Source organism: Rhinoraja longicauda, chromosome 12, assembly GCF_053455715.1.
Source record: "Rhinoraja longicauda isolate Sanriku21f chromosome 12, sRhiLon1.1, whole genome shotgun sequence".
NCBI classification, from domain to species: domain Eukaryota; kingdom Metazoa; phylum Chordata; class Chondrichthyes; order Rajiformes; family Arhynchobatidae; genus Rhinoraja; species Rhinoraja longicauda.
In genome coordinates this window covers 12971501-12998409 of record NC_135964.1, presented here as the reverse complement: position 1 = coordinate 12998409, position 26909 = coordinate 12971501, and the positions used below count along the sequence as shown (strand labels likewise).

The window sequence follows — 26909 nt, the reverse complement described above, 5'->3', positions numbered from 1 at the left end:
GAGGGACATGGGTCAAGCATGGGCAAATGGGACTAACTTAGCAGAGGTATCTTGGTCGGCGTGGGACGAGTTGGACTGAAGAACCTGTTTCTATGCTGTATGACTGAGAGAATGACAGTCTTACGATAGGGCTAAAAAGTTAATGCATTGGGGAGTTGACGTTACAATCAAATCAGCAACAATCTTGTGGAATGGCAGAATAGGTTCAAAAGACTTACTCCTCATTTCTAAGCTGCAAGTTGTACGAAACAATTTCTTAAAATGTTGTGCGTCTTGCCTGCAACTGGACTCAACACATTCTAGTGAGTGAGCATTGGTTTAGAGGCAGCAATGTCAAATCTCACAAAAGAGTGGAAAGGTGATGATTCTTGCATTAATAAATTAAGAAATGTGAAGTAGAGAAATTTGGTGAACATAATGTATTGAAACATTGACAATTGCTGCATTGTACATAATTCTCAAGCCTACATAAAACAAATTTTGCGTGCGAGAGGTTTGGAGATAGTTCTACACCTGAAAGCAGTAAGATAAGATCCATTTAAAGCTGTACCTTTTAAAGGGGACTGCGTTTCTCAGCGCTGTTTCTACGTTGGTGGGGCTCCCTTGCGCCAGCTCGGAAATGGTGCCGTATCCCGCGTTGTACAGCGCCCGGGCGCGCTGGGCATTCAGCAAGGAAACCCGCACCAGCTCACACAGCTGCCGCTGGACACCAAAACTGAGGCGGCTCTGGAACTGTGAGAGGAGCAACTCCATGTTGTGCCACCCCAGCCGGTTACTGAACACCGTCACCATGCCTGCACAGGTACAGAGTTAGTCAGCCAGTTTAGTTTATTGTCACCTGCACCCTAGGAACAGTGAAAAGCTTTTGAGTTGCATGCTATCCAATTAGTGGAAAGACTATATATGGTTACAATCAAGTGTTCAGATACAGGATAAAGGAAATAACGTATAAAGTTCTGTAAAGTACAATTAAAGAGATCACTTAACACCCTCAACGTCTCCAAAGATTTAGATTTAGGTTTATTATTGTCACATGTACTGAGGTACAGTGAAAAGCTCGTTATGCATGTTATCCAATCAGATCAGAAAACAATACATAAACACAATCAAGTCAAACTCAAGTACAATATGTAGAGCAAAGGGGGAGACACAGAGTGCAGGATATAGATATCCCCCCACTCACCTGTATTCACCTGTTACCTGCCAGGCTTTCTTCTGCCACTCCCCTCTTCCCACCACCCCCACCACAATCGGACTGAAGAAGGGACCTGACCCGAATAGTCACCTATCGATGTTTTCAAGAGATACTGCAGGACCCGCTGAGTTACTCCAGCACTTTGTGTCTTTTTTGTAAACCAGCACCAGCAGTTCCTTGATCTGCAGAATTTAGTTCTCAGCATTGTAGCGCAACAGTTCCAGAGACAAAGTCCAATGTCCGCAATGGGGTAGAGGTGAATCGGACAGTACCTAAGCTTATGGAAGGACTGTTCAGAAATCTGATAACAGAGGGGAAGAAGCCGTTCCTGAGTCTGGTGGTGCGCACTTTGAAGCTTCCATACCTCCTGCTGCACAGAAGCAGGGAGAAAGATTATGTTGGCTGCTTTTCTGAGAGTGCGAGAAGTATAAATGGAGTCCAGAAAATATAATACGACATAGAACAGTGCAGTGTAGCAGGGAAATAGGCCTTACGGCCCCCAACGTCCTTGCTGAACATGATGCCAAGATAAAGCTAATCTCAACCACGCATGGTCTAACACCCCATTCCCAGCAGATCCATGTGCCTATACAAAAGCCTCTTAAACGCCACTATCATATCTGCCTCCACCACCACCCCTGCCAGTGTGTCCCAGGCACCCATCGCCCTCTGTGTAAACAAACTTGCCCTGCACATCCCTTTGAATTTTGCCCTTCTCACCTTAATGCTTTACCCTCTCATCTTTGACATTTCTACCCTGGGTAAAATGCTTTGCCCTCTAAAATGCCCCCAAAACCCTAAATGCTGTAAAAGCACTAAAATTCTCTTAAATCTCTGCCATTTCCATCCTACGAAAAAAGTTCTGACTGTCCACCCTACTTATGCCTCTCATAATTTTATATACTTCTATCAGGTCTCCCCTCAACCTCTGACGTTCCAGAGAAAACAATCAAAGTCTTTCCGACCTCTCCTTACCATTAAACCCTCTAATCCAGGCTGTATTCTGGTAAAAAGACACAAGGTGCTGGAAAAACTCAGATCAGGCAGCATCTCTGGATAGCAGGAACGGGTGACGTTTCCGGTCGAGACCCTTCTTCAGACTGAGAGTCAGGGGAGAGGGAGACAAGGAGATAAGGAAGTGTAAGGTGTGAAAATGAGACATCAAAGGAGATGTATCTCAAGGGAAATGGAGAATAGATCATTGTTAGCTAGGAGAACAACAAAGCAAACAGAAAAAATTGAATCAAGTGGACAGTCAGACTGGTGGGAGAACTAGGAAGTGGGAGTGGATGGAGAGAGAGGGAAATCAAGAGTTACTTGAAGTTAGAGGTCAATGTTCATACCACTGGGGTGTAAGCTGCCCAAGCGAAATATGAGGTGCTATTCCTCCAGTGCAGGAGGCCCAAGATGGAAAGGTCAGTGTGGGAAAGGGAGGGGGGAGTTAAAATGTTTAGCAACTGGGAGGTCAGGTAGGTTTAGACGGACTGAGCGGAGGTGTTCAGCGAAACGATCGCCGAGCCTGTGCTTGGTCTGGCCGATATATAGGAGTCCACATCTAGAACAGCGGATACAGTAGATGAGGTTGGAGGAAGTGCAAGTGAACATCTGCCTCACCTGAAAAGACTGTTGGGGTCCTTGGATGGAGTCAAGGGGGGAGCTATAACAGGTGTTGCATCTCCTGTGGTTGCAGGGGAAAGTACCTGGGGAGGGGTGGTTTGGGTGGGAAGGAACGAATTAACCAGGGAGGATTATGTGTTGTATGCGACGGCTGATTCTCTAGACTCCATTTGTCAAAGTGAAGCCCAGCGCAATTTGGAGAAACAACACTTCATATTACCCTTGGGCAACTTACTCCCCAGCAGTATGAATATTGACTCTCTAACCAAGTAACCCTTGCTTTCCCCCTCTCTCTCTCTCTCCATCCCTCCCCCTTCCTAGTTCTCCGACCAGTCTGACTGGCCCCTTGGTTCAATTTTATCTCTGAATGCTTCATTGTCACCATCTCCTAGCTAACAATGATCTATCTCCATTTTCCTTGAGCTCCATCCCCTTTGATGTCTCATTTTCACACTTCCTTATCTCTGTTTCTCCCTCTCCCCTGACTCTCAGTCTGAAGAAGGGTCTCGACACAAAACATCACCCATTCCTTCTAAGATAGACACAAAAAGCTGGAGTTACAGTGGGACAGGCAGCATCTCTGAAGAAAAGGAATAGGTGACGGTTCGGGTCGAGACCCTTCTTTAGGGGAGTGAGCGGGACAGATAGAATGTAGTCGGGGGCAGTAAGATTAATGGGAGAACTGGGAAGGGGGGAGGGGATGGAGAGAGAGGGAAAGCAAGGGCTATTTGAAGTTAGGAAAGTCAATGTTCATACCGCTGGGGTGTAAACAACCCAAGCGAAATATGAGGTGCTGTTCCTCCAATTTGCCCTGGGCCTCACTCTGACAATGGAGGAGGGCCAGGACAGGAAGGTCAGATTGGGAATGGGAGGGGGAGTTAAAGTGCTGAGCCACCGGGAGATCAGGGAGGTTAAGGTGGACTGAGCGGAGATGTTCAGCGAAACGATCACCGAGCCTGTGCTTGGTCTCGCCGATGTACAGGAGTTGACACATGGAACAGCGGATACAATAGATGAGGTTGGAGGAGGTGCAGGTGAACCTCTGCCTCGCCTGAAAAGACTGTCGGGGTCCTTGGATGGAGTTGAGGGGAGAGGCAAAGGACAGGTGTTGCATCTCCTGCGGTTGTCATTCCTTCTATCCCATTCTACCCCATTCCTTCTATCTCCAGCTGGAGTGTCTATCTCCAGCACTTTGTGTTTTCTTTTGTAAACCAGAAGTTCATTGTGTCAGCATTCAGGCAAACCTCTTCAAATAACTCCAAAGCAAATTTATCTTGCACAAAGAATGGAAGGAAGGAATGGTTTTCAATTCTCCTTTAAAGCAGTCTGTGTTGGTTAGATTGAGTTGTTATTTGTCAATGTTTACACTTCACCTGCGTAGGTTGCTGCAGATTGCTGCAAAGATTGAAGCTGTCCTCGACTGCAGTGGAATTTATTTGCAACGTTTGCAAGAGGAACTTCATTGATTAGGTCTAGTAGCACCAGACTGGTAAAAAACCTAGAAGAGTCGAGGGAATGAAAAAGTTATGCAGATTGACAGCAATTTACTTGATACAGCATGGAAAGAGACCCTTTGGCCCACCTCATCCATGCCAACCATCTAAGCTAATCCCATTTGCCCAAATTTACACTATATTTCTCTAAATCTGTGCTATCCATGTACCTGTTCAAATGACTTTTAAAAGAGGAGGAAGACATTTCATACTTTTCAGCCTTTTTCATTTTTAACAAACACTTACAAACATATTTATCGTTTAGAATCCAACAATATAGTATATTCAGCATTGGCACCCCCTCAATTCTCAACTGATCTTGAAACATCAGTAAAATGTAAATACATGGAACTGCAGATGATGGAAATGTGCAGAACACTAGGTGCTGGAGGAACTCAGTGGGTCAGGCAGTATCTGTGGAGGGGATGGACAGGCAACATTTCATGTCGGGACCCATCCTCAGACTGGAGAAGGGACCCGGCCCAAGACATGGGCAGCAAGTGGCGCAGCGGTAGAGTTTGATCTTGATGGCACGGAGTTTGTACGTTCTCCCCGTGACCGTGTGGGTTTTCTCCGGGTGCTCTGGTTTCCTCCCACACTCTAATGATATACATGTTTGTAGTTAATTGGCTTCGGTAAAAATTGTCCCGAGTGTGCAGGATAGTGTTAGTGTAAGGGGATCGCTGGTCGGCGCAAACTCGGTGAATCAAAGAGCCTGTTTCCAAGCTGCATCTCGAAACTAAACTAAACATTGGCTTATCCAAGTTCTTCAGAGATTATGCCTGAGCCACAGCATTACTCCAGCAATTTGTGTCGATATGTCAGCATTTCTCTTTGCAGATGGAATGGCATTAAGATAGTGCTACTGTAGGTCCCCTGCATGTCAAACATCTCCTAGACCTACTTCTGAGATGAGATTATCCATCCACGCACACAAGGAAAATTGACATTAACCATCAGTAATTATCAGTAAGAAACAGTTTAATTATTTGTTAAAGATAGATACAAAATGCTGGAGTAACTCAACAGGGCAGGTAGCATCTCTGGAGAGAAGGGACGGGTAACGTTTCAGGTCGAGACCCTTCTTCCTCTCGACCCAAAACGTCACCCATTCCTTCCCTCCAAAGATGCTGCCTGTGCCGCTGAGTTACTCCAGCATTTTGTGTCTATCTTCGGTTTAAACCAGCATCTGCACTTCCTTCCTAATTATTTGTTAAACCAATTTATCTGTCTACAGAATAATTCTAATGGAAACATAGAAACATAGAAAATAGGTGCAGGAGGAGTCCATTTGGCCCTTCGAGCCAGCACCGCCATTCATTGTGATCATGGCTGATCATCCACAATCAGTAACCTGTGCCTGCCTTCTCCCCATATCCCTTGATTCCACTACCCCCTGGAGCTCTATCTAACTCTCTGCCTTCTGTGACAGAGAATTCCACAAATTCACAACTCTCTGGGTGAAAAGGTTTCTTCTCATCTCAGTTTTAAATGGCCTCCCCTTTATTCTTAGACTGTGTCCCCTGGTTCTGGATTCCCCCAACATTGGGAACATTTTTCCTGCATCTAGCTTGTCTAGCTTCTATCTTCTCAACTAAATTGAGATGTATTGATGCAGGTTAAAAATACATCACTTTCGCAATGGCCCCAGGTTATCCAATGCAAAATTGATCCTTACACATCAATCAAGTCCAAGTGTCAATCTCCCATTTGTCCAGAGCTGATCCTGAGCAGTGATCAACAAGCAGCGAGAATCCCATTAATTGCCATCTGATGAATCACATCTTGGGGATAATTTGAACAGGCTTCACCATCGAATAATCCTGCTGTTAATGTTCACATCAATCACTCATCTGTGAAAGGAATGGACAGGCTACGTTTCAGGTCAGGACCATTCTTCCGGAGTCTGTAGAAGGGTCCTGACGGGAAACATCGCCTGTCCCCACCCTCCATAGATGCTGATGACTTCCTCCAGCATTCTGTGTTTTATTCAAGATTCTAGCATCTGCAGTTCCTTGTGTCTTCATTCAATTAGGTCTTATGGGTGAGCGTTTTTAAATTACTTCCCACAGCCCGGGCACCATGGACATATATTGCTCGGACCTGGTTGCCTGAAGGCATTGAGTACTTTAAAAAATATATATTGCAGTTCAGAATTAGATGAGATTCCAGGAATTCATACCTCAGCAATAAATCACAGGGAGGTGAAAAGAAACTGATGAAACAAGGCAAGTAGAAGTCAGTATGTCATGAATACCTTTTGTGGATAGCCATCTGCCTATGCTGTTTGCCAGTCTTGGGAATGAGCTTCCCTTTAATGGAGCGAGCCAAGAAACCTTCCTCAATGCCAACCAACTCTGCCACTCGCTTCATGGAGGCTGACAACTTCTCCCACATGCAAAAGAACTGATACCAGTCGATGGTTACCCATTCCTCATAGACTGGTGTGATCTAAAGACAGTGGACAAAGATAAAACAATGTCAGCATTTCACCATGCTGAGAGCTTTCCACAGGTGTGGTGTTTTCTGTTGATTGGTAGATGACGGCAGACATCAGTCACACTAGCCACGGTACTGCTCCTAGAGTGCTCTTGGATCTGATGCAGGAAGTAGAACAGCACTGCACACAAACTGGCCCCTTGGCCCGCAATGTCCGTGCCAAACATGACGCCAAGTTCAATTAATCTCCTCTCCTGCACTGATTCATATCCCATAATTCCCTGCAAATCCATGTGCCTATCTAAATGACGTTATCATATCTGCTTCCACAATCACCCCTGGCATCACGTTCCAGTCACCCATCGCTCTGTGCCCCCCCCCCCCAAACTTTGCCCCTCTCGCCCTAAAGCCTTGCCCTGTAGCCGCCCGACACCCACTCCAGGACCGCCCATCCCATCCATGCTCTAGATGGTTGAGAATGATTAGCTTCCACACTGGTTGCTGGTTAAACCGCTTTGCCACACTCACCATAGATCGGTTTTATTTCTACATATTACGAGCAAGGGAGACTTAAAATACTTCCATCAGGTTTACCCAGTCCCTGATATTCCGGAGAAAACAATCAAAGTAGGAACTACTGTTAGTAAAAATTATATAAAACCACAATAGTTTGCACGGCTTTTCCAGTAAAAAGCATAAATAAAACTACCTCCGATGGTTCTGCAGTCTCAGTTCAGATGAAACACCATTCACCTCACATTAAAACCATTCATCTCTCTCCACAGATGCTGATGTCTTGGTGTGCATTTCCAATACTACTGTTTTAAATTCAGATTTGAGATACAGCACTCAAACAGGACTTTTGGCCGTGGCAAGCAGCGATCACCCTGTACACCAGCACTGTTCTATACACTAGGGACAATTTTTATCAAAGCCAATTAACCTACAAATCTGCACGTCTTTGTGGCGTGTGGGAAGATACCGGAGCACCCGGAGAAAACCCACGCGGTCACAGGGAGAACGTACAAACTCCATACAGGCAGCACCTGCCGTCAAGATCAAACCTGGGTCTCTAGTGTTGCAAGGTAGCAACTCTACCACTGCGGCACTGTGCCGCCACCGTTATAATACTAGAGGCAGAATGCCTGGAACAGGAGGCAATGTGCAATAGTTTACATGCTGCAAAATATCTTCCCCTGGCCTGATGTTCAAGGTGATGTCAAAATCACGAAGTTTACATATTGGGGTAGCACTCACAGTGAGCTCTATAAAACAAGGCTACCGTTGAATGGGATCGATGAACATTGTACCTGATAGAGAATGTGAAGGTCGTTCTCCAACACAAATCCCTTCATTGCTTTTTGCAAGTCCGCAAAAATTCTCAGTGCATCTGGTGGAGAAAGGGAAGAGGCGAGAGTGGCCGCTCCTAACTGTGTGGGACGATAGAGTTGAACTGAAAAATATAAAACGTATCAATGACTATTATATCAGAATAATATGGAAGACATGTAGCCTGCAATATCCCTGGTGATTCACTGAATGAGGTGGGCATTAGTCTCACACTCTCACCTCCCTCCCACACATCCTTGTCTTAGTACTGCATTCATGGCTCACACAAGTCTGCCTTACCATGGAGTGGAGCTCAACAAACCGAAGTCTCCCTTGCTCGTAATATGTAGAAATAAAACAGATCTGTGGTGAGTGTGGCAAAGCGGTTTAACCAGCAACCAGCGTGAAAGCTAATCATTCTCAACCATCTAGAGCATTGTGTGCAGTTCTGGGCACCCCATTGCAGGAAGGATGTGGAGGCTTTGGAGAGGGAGCAGAGGAGGTTTAACTGAATTATGCCTGGATTGGGGGGCATTAGCTAGAGGCAGAGGTTAGACAGACTTGGATTGTTTTCTCTCTGGAGCATCGGGGGCTGGGGGGGAGACCTGCTGGAGGTATGTGATGTTGTTGGAGGATGGATGGGATGGGATGGGTGGTCCCGGTGTGGAAGTGTCGGGGGCTGGAGGAGTGGCAATAGGGTGAGGGGCAAAGTTTGGGGGAGGGGGGGGGGGATGTGTGGGGCAGGTGTTTTTTTAAACTCAGAGAGTGATGCGTGCCCGTAATGTGCTGCCAGGGGTGGTGGTGGAGGCAGATACGATGGTATCTTTTAGATAGGCACATGGATATGCAGGGAATGGAGGGAACTGGATCAAGTGCTAGCAGAGGAGATTAGTTTAACTTGGTATCACGTTTGGCACGGAGGTTCAGGGGAGACCTGATAAAAAGTTTTTTAAATTATGAGAGGCACAGTCAGAATCTATTTTCAGGGTGGAAATGTCAAAAACTAGAGGCCATAGCTTTAAGGTGAGAGGGGTAAAGTTTAAAGGAGATGTGCAGAGCAAGTAGTTTTATTTACAGAGGTTGGTGGGTGTATGTATATCCATGTGCCTATCTAAAAGTCTCTTAAACACCACTATCGTACCTGCCTCCACCACCCCTGGCAGCACATTACGGGCACGCATCACCTTTAGCCTCAGAATTAAAGGGCGTTCTTTTAGGAAGGAGATGAGGTGAAATTTATTTAGTCAGAGGGTGGTGAATCTGTGGAATTTGTTGCCACGGAAGGCTGTGGAGAACAAATCAGTGGATATTTTTAAGGCAGAGACAGATCAATTTTTGATTAGTACGGGTGTCAGGGGTTAAGGGGAGAAGGCAGGAGAATGGGGTTAGGAGGGAGAGATAGGTCAGCCATGATTGAATGGCGGAGTAGACTTGATGGACTGAATGGCCTATTTCTTCTCCTATCACTTAAGACCTTTTGTGGAGTCTTTGACATTCCCACCCTGGGATAAAGGTTCTGGTTGTCTATCCTGAGCCTAAGCCCCAACATCCTTTCAGTAATGGGGCGACCAAATCTGCACACAATGCTCCAAATGCAGCCTGAACAAATAGAGTGACACCATGACCTCCTCCTGACTCTTATACTCAATGCCTCTTAGAAGGATCAAGAGAAAAATAAGTAAAGTAGGGTATCCAGGTGCACAGTGACAGCTCTAGGACTGAGATGAGAGGACAGTTTTTCAGCCTGTGCCATTTGTTACACAATCAAGGCGGAAAGAAAATTAGCTTGCAAAAAATCTGGAAATGAAAATAGGCAAGTTAACCATTACAGGGGTCTACAAATGTACAAAGTAAAGCAATAAGTCACATTTATAATCTACAAATTTGAATATCAATGAAGTTAGACTGGGTACAGGATATTAAACAAACCAGACAAGGGAGAGTCAAGGGATTTGGGGAGAAGGCAGGAACGGGATACTGATTGTGGATGATCAGCCATGATCACGGTGAATGGCGGTGCTGGCTCGAAGGGCTGAATGGCCTACTCCTGCACCTATTGTCTAAAGTTAAACTGAAATGGAAAATTACATTAAATTGATAAAAATTGAATTAAAAGACTGGTTGATCTGCATAAATAAAATGAACACATTTTAATTGGCATGGGGGCGCAGCGGTAGAGTTGCTGCCTTACAGCGCCAGAGACCCAGGTTCCATCCTGACCTAGGTGGCTATCTGTACGGAGTTCGTACGTTCTCCCAATGACCTGCGTGGGTTTTCCACAGGATATCCGGTTTCTTCCCATACTCCAAAGACGTACAGGTTTGTAGGTTAATTGGCTTCTGTAAATTGTAAATTATCCCCAGTGTGTAGGATAGCGTTAGTGTGCGTGGATTGCTGGTTGGCGAGGACTTGGTGGGCCGAAGGGTCTGGTTCTGTGCTGTACCTCAAAACTAAATCTTTAAAAATAAACAAAAATATAGAGCAATAATAATGTCTAAAAGATAATATGCAGAATGGAACTAGCTTTAGAACAGTAGAAATTGAGCAGTTAGACTGAACACTAGATAATGCATTATTTGCCTAACAATAAAATCAAATGCTGAGAAAAACATTACTTTTGTCTCCTTCCCGCTCCTCCCCCTGGATGTGAATAAGCTCATTCTCCAGGAGGTACTCGATGGAATCCTCAATGGCATTGCCCTGGATCGATGCCCCTTCTCTGCCGTGTGCACTGGCAGCCAGCAGCGTGCATGAAGTGTAGGCCCGCACATCCTCCGGCGTGCTGGCAACACCGCTCACTATGATCTGCAGAAGAAATACAACTTGTACAAGTTCTGCAATGTGCAAACTATTACGTAGGTTTGATTGTCTCATTGCATTGTGTGGACTAGATCCAATCACCAAATACTAGTACAGCACAACTTCCCAGCCAATTCAAATAATATCTTAAGCAATATCCTTCCTCAGACGTAACTACAGTGTGTGGGTATATATGACATGATCCCTTCCGAGACAGTTTCTACTTGCACTTGTGCCTTGATCTGGGAGATACAGTAATGGGGTTTAATCTTGGTCTCTGGAGCTGAGGCAATGGCTCTACCAGCTGTGACTCTCAGCTTGCTTTGGTATCAGTTACACACCAACCCTACAACTTTGGAGATAACTCTAAACATCTCCAAATCTATAAAACCACAAGCTTCTTGACATCCAAGGGCTTGTTGGTCAATGCCCTGCTTTGATTTTCATGCACGTACATTTCACCTGTGGCCAGGAAAGTTTATTTAATCAGCCTTCCCCAGGTTCTCCATGTTCTCCAGAGATGCAGTCTGACCCGCGAAGTCAGTCCAGCACTTTGTACATGGCACCAAAACATGGCACCTCATGCATGCGGGATCAGCGGCTATTTCTGTACACTTGCTAATCGGCGATGTGCTTGGGATGGCAATACTCCGCAGGACTGTTTGTAAGAAAAGAGTTTCACTGTGCGTTTGCACTTTGCACATGCAAAGATAAAAGCACCATTCAACCCTTGTGCCTTTTTTTATTGTAAACCAGCTTCTCAGTTCCTTGTGTCTACATTAAACTTGACTTATTGCACATTTACAGATTTATCAACAATGGGATGAAAATGAACATCGCTGGATTCTGTGGAGCCAACATTGTTTAGCCAAGAGCTGGGCACAGTTTGTGTTGCATCGTTACATGACCTGACCTCTAGGATAGCTCGCAGCATGCTGGTGGTGACACCCTCTCCCTCCTTCTTCACAAGGCAGCTGCGTACCGGCTTCAGACAGCCTTGCATCAGGCTCATTCCTTTTGCTCTTTCCGAACTTTTACACACCAATATACTCTCGCCTTCAACAAAATAGAAAATCGGACATTTTAGAAACGGAGCAGCTCAAGTGGCAGCGACACGTCACATCCGGACAATCAAAGGCACGTTTCATAACGTGTACAACTATTAAAATGAACATACTGACCCATGGTGTCCACTCCTTTCCTCCCAGCTCTCCCTGACATCTGCTTGTATGTGATAACGTCTAGAAGTCGCCCATTGAATACGGGAGATCTGACAATGACCCGGCGAGCTGGTAAATTCACACCAGAGGAGAGGGTGGAGGTTGCCACGAGAACCCGAATTAAACCCTGACGGAACGCCCCCTCGACAATATCCCGCTCATCAAAAGTCAATCCTAATGCAGAAGAATCAGAATCAGAATAGCCTTTATTGTTATCCAAAAATGAAATTCCATTACCCACAGTCAACAATAAGAAGCAATAAAAATAAAGCAATAACACACACAATCACAAAACCAAGATAAAACAAAAAACATCCATCACAGTGAGTCTCCTCCAGTCACCTCCTCACTGTGATGGAAGGCCAGAATGTCTTTTCTCTTCCCTGTAAGGGCGAACATTTGGCATGTAGCCATGGGGGTTTTATTGCAGGGGTGTAAAAAAGGTGTAAAAGCTCCAGCTCGATTATGTTGCCAGGACATCCTGTTGTCAGCATGGAAGCGCGGTTTATGGCTAAGTGTATCCTTTGATATGGGCAACTGGCTTTAAGGCTTTGATGGTTAGCCATCCTTTGAAGTGTTAAGAACATCTTGCCATATGGACTGCCCTTTGTTCCCAAGAAAGAAGAGGTTACGATGGACACAACGGACACGGAGGTCCCGAAAGACACATAAAGATTTATAGGACATTGTAAAACTTGCCATATATCATATCATATCATATATATACAGCCGGAAACAGGCCTTTTCGGCCCTCCAAGTCCGTGCCGCCCAGCGATCCCCGTACATTAACACTATCCTACACCCACTAGGGACAATTTTTACATTAACCCAGCCAATTAACCTACATACCTGTACGTCTTTGGAGTGATAAGGTAGCAACAGGAAATATACTGGCACATGTATTAAGGGTATAAAATGTGTGTATTTGTTAGCATTCGGGGAGAGAGACTACACTAGCTTCCTGAGTGTTTCTAAACGCTCCGGTTTCTAGACTCTCTCCCACCTGGGTGAGTAGAATAAAGAGGTTAAACGAATTCAGTTGTCTGACTATTCTGTTCATAGGGCACGAACTACAACATTTGGCATAGTCGGCAGGATCTCTTTGGCACCGTCAACCACGAACGACTAAGAGGCAGCGGTGACTGAAACACGTCCGAAGGGGACAGAGTGCACTTCTCGACCGTTGTTCGAGACCCCGGACGTTGACGTTTTTCAGACACTGAAGTCCCTCGTTTGGGGTTGATTTTGTGTTCAACTGAGATTCACAGACGAACCGATAAGGAAAAGGGCAAGGATAAGGATGATATTGAGGTAAGAGTCTTTATCGCATGAGTCTGTGGTCTGGGTGAATTTAAGTCATTTCATAACGTGATATAGTGATTGGTTGTCAGGCCAGGAATGGGACAGGCTATGGATATAAGAGAAATTAATCGTTTGGTAATTGGATGTCAGACATGTGAGACGGACTTTGGATAAGGTGATGGCGGTGCCCCGGTATTATAACGTACAGGGCGGTCACTCTTGTTGACATTGTCTTGGTCTGGGTAAATTGATCGTTTGGTAACAATTAATGTGGGAGCGAGAAGCAGTGAAGAAATGGAAAAAGAGGATTAAAAAATGGAAAGAGGGGGAAGCACCATCAGGAGTCGAGGGAGCGAAGTTGGAGGGAAAATGCAAGTAGTAGAGGGATATCAGTGTGTGATAGGTTGGGAATACCAAAAACATGCGATATTTTGCAAGTGGAATGTAAGGTGTATGATCTAAAACTTGACCGTGCTACCCGAGCTTGAGGTGAATTTAAAACCGGTACCAAAGGGATATATCCCGCACAACAAAAGTCAGAATCCGAACCACTGGAGTATATAGCGGCTTTATTAGGTAATCAGGAGTCCAGGGTGACGAGGAACCCTGGACGTGTCCGATCCCCACAGCCCCACAGGCAGAGCCACCGGCTGCGGTGGTGCCAGTCCCGGTTCTACCCTCCCCGCCAGGATATTGGGGACAACCCCCCGATTATGAGACAGCATCAGGGAATGTGGATAGGTCCCAGACAAAGGGTTAAGTTGCGCCACGAACAAGAATCCGCACGATCGGCACTATAGATTGAGGATGCTGCTTACCCTCGCCTTTTTCAGTACACCTCATGCTGCCCAGCAGGCTGAATTATTTGCCCTCACGCGGGCCTGCCACCTTTGTGTAGACCAACGTGCTAATATTTACACCGACTCACGATATGCCTTTGGGGTTGCACATGATTTTGGTAACCTGTGGCAGCACAGGGGCTTTTTGACTGCAGCAGGCACTCCTATTAAAAATGCCCTGTTTGTCCGAAGTCTACTAGCGAGTTTAACACTCCCGAAAACCTTGGCTGTCATTAAATGTAATTCGCATACATCTGTCAAGGATCCCATTTCTTTCGGGAATGCATTGGCTGACACATTGGTACGCACAGAGGCCCTGACCCCTACCATTTTAGTTTCTTCAGGTGAACAACAGCATTTTTCTGCAACTACCGCTATGCCCAGTGTTTCGGAATTCTGCCAGCTTCAGGGGGACGCCCCCGAGGCTGAGAGACACCGGTGGAGCCAGGATGGGTGTTCCCCTCGCGAATCTGACTCGCTTTGGGTTACTGCCTCTGGCAAAGTTTGTGTCCCTAACGCGCTTTTACCTGTTTCGTTGCATTATGTGCACTCTCTTACCTATGCTGGTAAGAGGGGAATGTTGGATTTAATAAATGCTACATTGTATCACCCCAAAATACATTGGGGTTTACAAATTGATTTTATTGAATTGCCACGTGTACATAGTTATAAGTATTGCTTAGTTATTGTTGATGTGTTTAGCTGATGGATTAATTTTGCTATTGATGTTGCTATTTTGCTATTGTTACTCCCGCTATTAGGGGAAGTGCACTCAAGATCTATATGGGATTGTGGTCAATCTGTATTTACTTCATGACATTTATGTAAAGACGATCAGATGATGTGCAGAGGAGGCAATGGCACAATACTAATACCCTGGAAGGCAAAAAGAATAGGACCCTGCTCAGGATAGTTTAATAAGACCAGAGCTAAACAATTGAGAGACCAAGCCTATTGGGTTGTACCCTGCGGACATGCTTTGTGCCAGTTTAATTTCCAATGCCTGACAGATGAATTTAGTTTTCCATGTAAGAGGCAGCAGCCATATCAGGGTCGGTCTAGACGAACTCGAGGGTTACATCAGTCGTCCCTACGAGAAGAGATGAGGGGAAGAATAGACTGGAGAAGGGACTCTTGCAGTAGAACGCAGGAGAGCTTTACATGTCCAGCCAACACAGCATGCGCAGTAGGGAAGTATGAAGTACAATGCCCTGAGGGGTGCGGAGGGTATGCAGCAAAAGGACAACTAATGGTTATTACACATAACCAAGGGAAGGTCGATTTGACCACTAAATGGAACGTAAGCATGACTTGTGAAAGAGGAGATGGAACCACATGGTTGAGTAATCAAACTGCGTTAAGGGAATGGAGCAGAAAGGGCTGGAACGGCTGGGGGCAAGTAGCAGCACTTACATTCTGAAGAAAGATGATTGGTTGGCGTGTGCCAATGCTACCCAGATAGAAGGAAGGCACCCCCTAGTAATAATCTGGTCAGTACGAGAGACTACCCAGGAAAAATCCAATGTAGGACATTTAAGGCGAATGTATACAACTTGTACCCCAATGGTTAGATCCCCGAATGTGTTAAATTTGACCGTCAGGATAGAATATGAATCCAGGAAGCAGAGTGAATGTAACGTTGCTGAAATTACAATGGAGGTGTTCGAACTGGAATAGGAACATTAAATTCCTTCAATATAGAGACGCTACAAAATAAGATACAGACAGTAGGAGGATTGATGGGAGAAGGAATAAAACTACGAAATGCTTGGGATAGAGGATGCAATTTTCAGGATGGTTATCTGATGTAATGACTTGGAGACAGAATGAAGAGGTAGAAAAAGAACTGGAAAGGGTAATGCAGAATCAAACGGAGTTAAATTCAAATTACACCCACTGTATGATGAAAGAAATAGTGCCGAGGTTTGGACTACTGTGTACATTGAGCTCGGACAATGGACCCCATTTTACAGCCAAAGTTAATGAGGAAATGTGCAAACAGTTAAATATCTGCCTGCAGTTCCACTGCGTACAACATCCACAAGCTGCAGGTATAGTGGAATGAGCAAATGGCACACTAAGAAATAAATCGGCCTTGTACTTTGGAAAAATTGGAGGTTACACGTGAATTTTGTTTTTGTCTTTCAGTCCAGGTATTTTTAAATTCATGTTACAAGTTGTCAAAGCTTTTAATCAGGCGTGGCAACGTCATGGTGAACTATTTTATGGCAACACCTTTCCTTACTCCTATTCCATGCACACTTTACTATTGACTTATTTACTGCCTAGTATTGAGAGCGATAACCATTTGCTCGGAGGGTGAGCTGGTGCTTTAGAACACCAGGTCGGCATGTTACAGAGCTGATGTTGTCACCCAAGGATTATGAATGCCAGTTTTTGCAGGAACAAAAACGGTTGATAGCAGCTGTTCTACACACGTCCAGTATTCTGGCTGTTCCACGTGTTCAGGATGTGCATGCAATAATTCAGCATTTCTCATTGAGGTACCCCTTCATACAGGGATATAACAAAGAAGGAAACTTGAGCACAAGACTGCTGGACTAATGTAGATGGTCTAAACGAACTGGGATCTGTACCTTTGGCTTCACATTTCAACATTTGTTTTTTTAACTGGATGAATTGAATATTTGAGAATGAATTGAAGATTACAATTGTGCTGGAATTGTGGACCCTTCCCATTTTGTGCTACCTTAGTTGATAAATTAGCCTTTGAAGCCTATTTACTTGGGTCAGTGGGTACATAAGATATTTAAAGGAAGTATTTTGCTTTTCATTTATTCAATGCCTGAGGACCACATTTAGAAAACCTCTATGCGTATAACCCCACTCTACTACAGGATTAACCCCAGCTGAGGTATTATACGGGAAACCACTCCGAACCCCTTGGAGGATGGAGGGAGAGGGGTGCATCAACCTCCATGAACTGTACGACCTGGATGAGCGTTTAATTGAATATATGAAATTATTAACCCAATCTTTATCAGCCTAGCATTCTCAGGTCCGAGACGCCCAGAAACCACGGGACAACATGAGGCTAAAATGGGATTGTGGATTATATTAACCCTTGGTAGTCGGGTAGAAGGTCGAACCTCGGGTCTCCGACGAACTAATCATTTTCTTTCTTTATGTCAGACATATAATAATAATAATAATGTATTACATTTATATAGCGCTTTTCATACACTCAAAGACGCTTTACAGGGATTTAAAGAACATAGGGAAGTGAATAAATAGATAAATAAGTAAACGAACAGAGAAAGGAGACAGAAGGTGAGGTGACAATAGACAATAGGTGCAGGAGTAGGCCATTCAGCCCTTCGAGCCAGCACCGCCATTCAATGCGATCATGGCTGATCACTCTCAATCAGTACCCCGTTCCTGCCTTCTCCCCATACCCCCTCACTCCGCTATCCTTAAGAGCTCTATCCAGCTCTCTCTTGAAAGCATCCAACGAACTGGCCTCCACTGCCTTCTGAGGCAGAGAATTCCACACCTTCACCACTCTCTGACTGAAAAAGTTCTTCCTCATCTCCGTTCTAAATGGCCTACCCCTTATTCTTAAACTGTGGCCCCTTGTTCTGGACTCCCCCAACATTGGGAACATGTTTCCTGCCTCTAATGTGTCCAATCCCCTAATTATCTTATATGTTTCAATAAGATCCCCCCTCATCCTTCTAAATTCCAGTGTATACAAGCCCAATCGCTCCAGCCTTTCAACATACGACAGTCCCGCCATTCCGGGAATTAACCTAGTGAACCTACGCTGCACGCCCTCCATAGCAAGAATATCCTTCCTCAAATTTGGAGACCAAAACTGCACACAGTACTCCAGGTGCGGTCTCACCAGGGCCCGGTACAACTGTAGAAGGACCTCTTTGCTCCTATACTCAACTCGCCTGCTGTACCTGCATGCTTCCTTTCATTGACTGATGCACTAGGACACCCAGATCTCGTTGAACTCCCCCTCCTCCTAACTTGACACCATTCAGATAATAATCTGCCTTTCTATTCTTACTTCCAAAGTGAATAACCTCACACTTATCTACATTAAACTGCATCTGCCATGTATCCGCCCACTCACACAACCTGTCCAAGTCACCCTGCAGCCTTATTGCATCTTCCTCACCTTCAGTGGTTGAAGGCAGTACTGAACAGGTGAGACTTCAGTGATGTTTTGAATGTGGTGAGTGAGGAGGAGTCTCTGACGGTTTGGGGTAGTGAGTTCCATAGGGTGGGAGCAGCGATGGAGAAAGCCCTGTCCCCCCAGGATCTGAGTTTGGTCCGGATGGGGGGGGGGATAGGAGATTGGCAGCAGCAGATGTATCCTCTAATATCACCAATATCGCGGGGCATGTGAAGGAGGTTATAGAAAGAGCATTTAGCGTTTGAGCCCTCTGAGGGGGTGCTGTGAACTGTTTATGTATGTTCTGTTCTGTTTGTGTGCCATTGTATGTTTGTTCTTAGTACCTGAACTGATGTACAGCGCTTTGGTCAATGTGGGTTGTTTTTAGATGTGTTATACAAATAAAATTGACTTGACTTAACTAGGAAAATAGGGCCAGATTTAGCCCAAGATCGAATTAATGCTTCAGGATGGGATTGGTTTGGTTTAAGATATTTGTGGGGGTATTTATGGCAGTATCATTGTGTTCATTATTGTGATTCTGTTAAATCTCTTATTACTTCGGTCCATGTATACACAAAATATTTGTCAATCGGCCACTTTAAAAGACGGTGATTATAGTATAATCAAAGAGGGGAATGTAAGGGCGAACATTTGGCATTTAGCCATGGGGGTTTTATTGCAGGGGTGTAAAAAAGGTGTAAAAGCTCCAGCTCGATTATGTTGCCAGGACGTCCTGTTGTCAGCATGGAAGCGCGGTTTATGGCTAAGTGTATCCTTTGATATGGGCAACTGGCTTTAAGGCTTTGATGGTTAGCCATCCTTTGAAGTGTTAAGAAGAACATCTTGCCATATGGACTGCCCTTTGTTCCCAAGAAAGAAGAGGTCACGATGGACACAACGGACACGGAGGTCCCGAAAGACACAATAAAGATTTATAGGACATTGTAAAACTTGCCATACAAGGTAGCAACAGGAAATATACTGGCACATGTATTAAGGGTATAAAATGTGTGTATTTGTTAGCATTCAGGGAGAGAGACTACACTAGCTTCCTGAGTGTTTCTAAACGCTTCGGTTTCTAGACTCTCTCCCACCTGGGTGAGTAGAATAAAGAGGTTAAACGGATTCGGTTGTCTGACTATTCTGTTCATAGGGCACGAACTACAACATCCCCTGCCGTCTTCTCCCGCGGTCAGGCTGTTGAAGTTGCCACGTCGGGGCGGTTGGGGCTCCCGACATTGAAGCCCCCAACGTTGAAATAAGGAAAGACATTAATAGATCATGTAATCTGGCAATAACAGATCATGTAACACTTCACGCTACCTCAGGAAGCCACCAGCATACTCAAGGACCAGTTTCATCCCGGCCACTCCCTCTTCTCCCCTCTCCCTCTACATTTCACGCTGTCTCGGCAAAGTCAGCAGCATAATCAGAGACCAGTCTCACCCCGCTGGCAGTGTTACAATAAGGTGGCAGGTCATTTACTGTGTCTAAAATACTCTGAATAAGTAAAACCAAAAATAAAAGGTTAGCTGGACTAAAAATGATGTAGAGAGTTTGAACGATAACATTTGAAAACAAAGCATTCAAACGACAGGGAATACACAAGTCATGGCTGATATGGGATTGATGGATGTGTGGAGAGAAATCATGACTCAATAATTTGATTGAGATTTTTATGGGGAAGAAAACTGATGAAGGCAGGGCAGGATGTGGTCTACACGGAGTTCGACAAGATGCTCACTGGTCTCAGACCTCCCATTCTCCATCAGTCTGAAGAAGGGTCCCGACCCGAAACAATAGACAATAGGTGCAGGAGTAGGCCATTCGGCCCTTCGAGCAAGCACCGCCATTCAATGTGATCATGGCTGATCATTCTCAATCAGTACCCTGTTCCTGCTTTCTCCCCATACCCCCTCCCTCCGCTGTCCATTCCCTCCACAGATGCTGCCTGACCTGCAGAGTTCCTCCAGCACTTTATGTTGTGCACATTTATGCAGAAGAATGGTTAGCTTATTATCCACCACTTTACACATCGACTTTGTTTTGCCTTAACTAATCTATTAGAGTTATACAGCACAGAAACAGGCCCTTCAGCCCAACTCGTCCATATCAACCAAGATGCCCGCGTCTAAGCTAGTCCCATTTGTCTATATCCCTCTAAACCTTTCCTATCCATGTACCTGCCCAAGGCAAAATCAAAGGGCAGTTCAAGTGACAGCAAAGCATCACTCCAGCTTTGATAGGGAGAGGTGGGACCAGTACAAACAGGACAGTCTGCACCTGAGCTGGAATGGAACCAATGTCCTAGGGGGAGTGTTTGCTAGTGCTGTCGGGGAGGATTTAAACTAATGTGGCAGGGGGATGGGAGCAGGAGCAGAGAGACAGAGGGGTGTAAAATGAGGGTAGAAGCAACAGGTAGCAAGGTGAAAAGTAAAAGTGGCAGGCAGACAAATCCAGGGCAAAAATCAAAAAGGGCCACTTTTCAACATAATTGCATAAGGGGTAAGAGAGTTGTGAAAACAAGCCTGAAGGCTTTGTGTCTCAATGCAAGGAGCATACGTAATAAGGTGGATGAATTAAATGTGGAGATAGTTATTAATGATTATGATATCGTTGGGATTACGGAGACATGGCTCCAGGGTGACCAAGGCTGGGAGCTCAACATCCAGGGATATTCTATATTCAGGCGGGATAGACAGAAAGGAAAAGGAGGTGGGGTAGCGTTACTGGTTAGAGAGGAGATTAAAGCAGTGGAAAGGAAGGACATTAGCTTGGAGGAAGTGGAATCGATATGGGTAGAGCTACGAAACACTAAGGGGCAGAAAACGCTAGTGGGAGTTGTGTACAGGCCACCTAACAGCAGTAGTGAGGTTGGGGATGGCATCAAGCAGGAAATTAGAAATGCGTGCACTAAAGGTGCAGCAGTTATAATGGGTGACTTCAATCTACATATAGATTGGGTGAACCAAACTGGCAGGGGTGCTGAGGAAGAGGATTTCTTGGAATGTTTGAGAGATGGTTTTCTAAACCAACATGTCGAGGAACCAACGAGAGAACAGGCCATTCTAGACTAGGTATTGAGTAATGAGGAAGGGTTAGTTAGCAGTCTTGTTGTGCGAGGCCCCTTGGGCAAGAGTGATCATAATATGGTAGAGTTCTTCATTAGGATGGAGAGTGACAAAGTCAATACAGAAACAAGTGTTCTGAACTTAAAGAAAGGTAACTTTGAGGGTATGAGGCATGAATTGTTCAAGATAGACGCGATTGATGCTGAAAGGGTTGACGGTGGACATGCAATGGAAGGCATTTAAAGGTCGCATGGATGAACTACAACAAGTGTTCATCCCAGTTTGGCAAAAGAACAAACCAGGAAAGGTAGTGCATCCGTGGCTAACAAGGGAAATCAAGGATAGTATTAAAACAAAAGATGAAGCATACAGATTAGCCAGAAAAAGTAGCATACCAGAGGACTGGGAGAAATTCAGAGTCCAGCAGAGGAGGACAAAGGGCTTAATTAGGAAAGGGAAAATGGCTTATGAGGGAGAACTGGCAAGGAACATAAAAACTGACTGCAAAAGCTTTTATAGATATGTCAAGAGAAAAAGATTAGTTAAGACAAATGTAGGTCCCTTGCAGTTGGAAACAGGTGAATTGATCATAGGGAACAAGGAGATGGCAGACCAATTGAACAAATACTTTGGTTCTGTCTTCACTAAGGAAGACATAAACCGTCTGCCGGAAATAGCGGGGGACCGGGGTTATAATGAGATGGAGGAACTGAGGGAAATCCAGGTTAGTCGGGAAGTGGTGTTAGGTAAATTAAATGGATTAAAGGCAGATAAATCCCCAGGGCCAGATAGGCTGCATCCCAGAGTGCTTAAGGAAGTAGCCTCAGAAATAGTGATAATTTTTCAAAACTCTTTAGATTCTGGAGTAGTTCCTGAGGACTGGATGGTAGCTAATGTAACCCCACTTTTTAAAAAGGGAGGGAGAGAAAACGGGGAATTATAGACCAGTTAGCCTAACATCGGTAGTGGGGAAAATGCTAGAGTCAGTTATTAAAGATGTGATAGCATCACATTTGGAAAGTGGTGAAATCATCGGACAAAGTCAGCATGGATTTACCAAAGGCAAATCATGTCTGACGAATCTTATAGAATTTTTCAAGGATGTAACTAGTAGAGTGGATAAGGGAGAACCAGTCGATGTGTTATATCTGGACTTTCAGAAGGCCTTCGACAAGGTCCCACATAGGAGATTGGTGTACAAACTTAAAGCACACGGTATTGAGGGTTCAGTGTTGAGGTGGATAGAAAATTGGTTGGCGGACAGGAAGCAAAGAGTAGGAATAAACGGGTCCTTTTCGGAATGGCAGGCAGTGACTAGTGGGGTACCGCAAGGCTGTGCTGGGACCCCAGTTATTTAGTGTATATTAATGATTTGGACGAGGGAATTGAATGCAACATCTCTAAGTTTGCGGATGACACGAAGCTGGGTGGCAGTGTTAGCTGCGAGGAGGATGCTAGGAGGCTGCAGTGACTTGGATAGATTAGGCGAGTGGGCAAATGCATGGCAGATGCAATATAATGTGGATAAATGTGAGGTTATCCACTTTGGCGGCAAGAACTGGAAAGCAGAGTATTACCTGAATGGTGACCGATTGGGAGAAGGGGAGATGCAACGTGACCTGGGTGTCATGGTGCACCAGTCATTGAAAGCAAGCATGCAGGTGCAGCAGGCAGTGAAGAAAGCGAATGGTATGTTGGCATTCATAGCAAGAGGATTTGAGTTTAGCAGCAGGGCGGTTCTGCTGCAGTTGTACAGGGCCTTAGTGAGACCGCACCTGGAGTATTGTGTGCAGTTTTGGTCTCCTAACCTGAGGAAAGACGTTCTTGCCTTAGAGGGAGTACAGAGAAGGTTCACCAGATTGATCCCTGGGATGGCGGGACTTTCATATGAGGAAAGACTGGATAGACTGGGCTTGTACTCGCTGGAATTTAGAAGACTGAGGGGGAATCTTATAGAAACATATAAAATTCTTAAGGGGTTGGAGAGGCTAGATGCGGGAAGATTGTTCCCGATGTTGGGGGAGTCCAGAACCAGGGGTCACAGCTTAAGGATAAGGGGGAAGTCTTTTAGGACCGAGATGAGAAAACATTTCTTCACACAGAGAGTGGTGAGTCTGTGGAATTCTCTGCCACAGAAGGTAGTTGAGGCCAGTTCATTGGCTATATTTAAGAGGGAGTTAGATGTGGCCCTTTTTGCTAAAGGGATCAGGGGGTATGGAGAGAAGGCAGGTACAGGCTACTGAGCTGGATGATCAGCCATGATCATATTGAATGGCGGTGCAGGCTCAAAGGGCCGAATGGCCTACTCCTGCACCTATTTTCTATGTTTCTATGTTTCTAACACTCATGTGCCTTCCCGAGCCCCCATACGCCCTGATGGTATTACAGTCACACTCACAGAGGCTGACCTCAGAAAACCCTTCAGGGGGGTGAACCCACGGAAAGTGTCTGGACCTGAAGGTATACCTGTTTGCAATAGGCACAGCCACCGGGGTCTCCTGTAGTCCACGTTCACTCCCCCTTGAAACGGTCTCCCACCTTCGCTCGACCTGGACCCTTGGCGTGACAGCCTCACAGTAGCCTGTAGCCTGTCCAGGAAACTCGCATTCCCGGATGGCCCTGAGGTCATCCAGCTGCTTTTCCAACTCCACCACACGTCCATTCAGGAGCTGCACCTGGACACAGTTCTTGCAGGTGTAGCTCCCAGAAGCTCCAGCGGTGTCCCTACCTTCCCACATCCTGCAGGAAACACACTGCACCAACTTATCTGCCATTACTTTATTGTCTAAAAACAAATCAGGCTCAAAAAATAGTGTAACCTCCTCACCGAAGACTCGCAGACAAAGACGCCTCTACTTCCTGAGAAGATTACGGAGATTTGGTATGTCAGAGGGGATTCTCTTGAACTTCTACAGGTGGACATAAGAGAGCCTATTGACTGGCTGCATCACGGCCTGGTTCGACAACTTGAACGCCCAGAAGCGAAGACTGCAAAAAGTTGTGAACACTGCCCAGTCCATCACCGGCTCTGACCTCCCCACCATTGAAGGGATTTACCAGAGTTGCTGCCTCAAAAAGGCAGCCAGCATCATCAGAGACCCACACCATCCTGGCCACACACTCATTTCACCCCTGCCATTGGGAAGAAGGTACAGGAACCTGAAAACTGTAACGTCCAGGTTCAAGAACAGCATCTTCCCTACAGCCATTAGGCTATTAAACACTACAACCTCAAATAAGCTCTGAACTACATAGACTATTATTGTTATTATTGCACTATTAATGTTTATTTTTTACGTGTACGTTTGCGTGTGTCACACACTGAACTTTTTATTTCTCGTTTATTATATTGCTTAAAGTGTACTATATTTATATATTCTGTTGTGCTGTTGCAAGTAAGAATTTCATTGTTCTATCTGGGTCTTGACTCTCTTGACTTGACCTTTATGAATCCTATCTACAAATTCAAATACATATGAATTATTCCTAGTGACATTCTTAAAATGTTGTGTATATGGACAAGCAAAGCATTCGATAAGGTTCCACATGGTAGGCTGCTCTGGAAGGTTCCACATGGTAGGCTGCTCTGGAAGGTTCCACATGGTAGGCTGCTCTGGAAGGTTCCACATGGTAGGCTGCTCTGGAAGGTTCCACGTGGTAGGCTGCTCTGGAACGTTAGATCGCATGGTTCCAAGGAGAGACAGCTGAATGAATAAAAATTCATGGGAGGAAGCAGAGGGTGATGGTGTTTCTCGGACTGGAGGTGTGCCTCAGGGTTCGGTGCTGGGTCCGTTACTGTTTGTCATTTATATCAATGATTTGGATGAGAACATACATGGCAAGATTGGCAAGTTTGCAGATGATACAAAAGTGGGTGGTTTTGCAGATAGTGAAGATGGTTGTGAAAAATTGCAGCAGGATCTTGATCGATTGGCCATGTGGGCTGAGGAATGGTTGATGGAATTTAATACAGAGAAATGTGAGGTGTTGCATTTTGGGAAGTCTAACATGGGCAGGACCTAGACAGTGAATGGTAGGGCTCTGGGTAGTGTTGTAGAGCAGAGGAATCTAGGAGTGCAGGTGCATGGTTCCTTGAAGATGGAGTCCAATGTAGATAGGTAGGTCAAAAAGCCTTTTGGCAGATTGGCCTTCATCAGTCAGAGTATTGAGTACAGAATTTGGGAGGTCATGTTGCAGTTGTATAAGACGTTGGTGAGGTAGCATTTAGAGTATTGTGGTCAGTTTTGGGCACCATGTTATGGGAAAGATTTTATCAAGCTTGAAAGGGTACAGAGAAGATTTACAAGGATGTTGCCAGGACTAGAGGGTTTGAGCTATAGGAAGAGGTTGAGTAGGCTGGGTCTCTATTCCTTGGAGCACAGGAGGATGAGGGGTGATCTTATAGAGGTGTATAAAAGCATGAGAGGAAAAGATCGGGTAGATGCACAGAGTCTCTTGCTCAGAGTAGGCGAATTGAGGACCAGACAACAGAGGTTTAACTTGAAGGGGAAAAGATTTAACAGGAATCTGAGGGGTAACTTTTTCACACAAAGGGTGGTGAGTGTATGGAACAGGCTGCCAGAGAATGTAGTTGAGGCAAGGACTATCCTAACGTTTAAGAAACAGTTAGACAGATAGATGAATAGCACAGGTTTTGAGGGACATGAGCAAGTGGGACTAGTGTAGCTGGGACATGTTGACCGGTGTGGGCAAGTTGAGCCAAAGGGCCTGTTTCCACGCTGTATCACTCCATGTCTCCAATACATAATCTGAATTGGCTTTACACACAAAAGTTGCATTCCAATTGAAAATAAACTAAAACTAGTTTGCCTTGTGCCTGCTACTTTTGCATGTTAATTTGCTTTGGGGGAACTACCATATAGATAGTTAAGAGTGGATGTGGAGATGATGTTTCCAATGTAGGGGAGCCTAGGACCAGATGGCACAGCCTCAGAATAAAAGGATGTAGCTTTAGAAAGATGAGGAGGAATTTATTTAGTCAGAGGGTGGTGAATGTGAGGAATTCATTGCCACAGATGGCTGTGGAGGCCAAGTCATTGGGTATTTTAAAAGCAGAGATTGATAAGTTCAAGTTATTGGAGCAGAATTAGGCCATTCGACCCATCAAGTATACCCCGCCAATCAATCATGGCTAATCTATCTTTCCCTCTCAACCCCATTTTCCTGCCTTCTCCCCATAACCTCTGACACTTGTACTAATCATGAATCTGTCAAACTCCGCCTTAAAAATATCCATTGACCTGGCCTCCACAGCCTTCTTTGGCAATGAATTCCTCACATTCACCACCCTCTGACTAAATAAAATTCTCCTCGTCTTTCACAGCCTCTTGTGGCAATGAATAGCACAGATTCACTACCCCGATCACCACCAAGAGAATTCTTGATTAGTAAGGGTGTCAAAGGTTACAGGGAGAAGACAGGAGAATGGGGTTGAGAG

The 26909-nt window shown here is 45.2% G+C and overlaps 1 protein-coding gene across 1 annotated transcript in view; it reads right to left on the bottom strand.

Annotated features, from left to right (window-relative positions):
- LOC144598722 (DNA polymerase theta-like) overlaps positions 1–26909 on the bottom strand; it is a 76942-nt gene that overhangs the window by 33865 nt on the left and 16168 nt on the right. The window contains exons 11-17 of the mRNA XM_078409053.1: positions 12054–12266; positions 11786–11928; positions 10689–10878; positions 8055–8197; positions 6563–6756; positions 4186–4310; positions 551–794 (exon numbers count right to left, since the gene is read on the bottom strand). Of these exons, the coding sequence (XP_078265179.1) occupies positions 551–794; positions 4186–4310; positions 6563–6756; positions 8055–8197; positions 10689–10878; positions 11786–11928; positions 12054–12266 (1252 nt within the window). The remainder of the gene's footprint in view (positions 1–550; positions 795–4185; positions 4311–6562; positions 6757–8054; positions 8198–10688; positions 10879–11785; positions 11929–12053; positions 12267–26909) is intronic.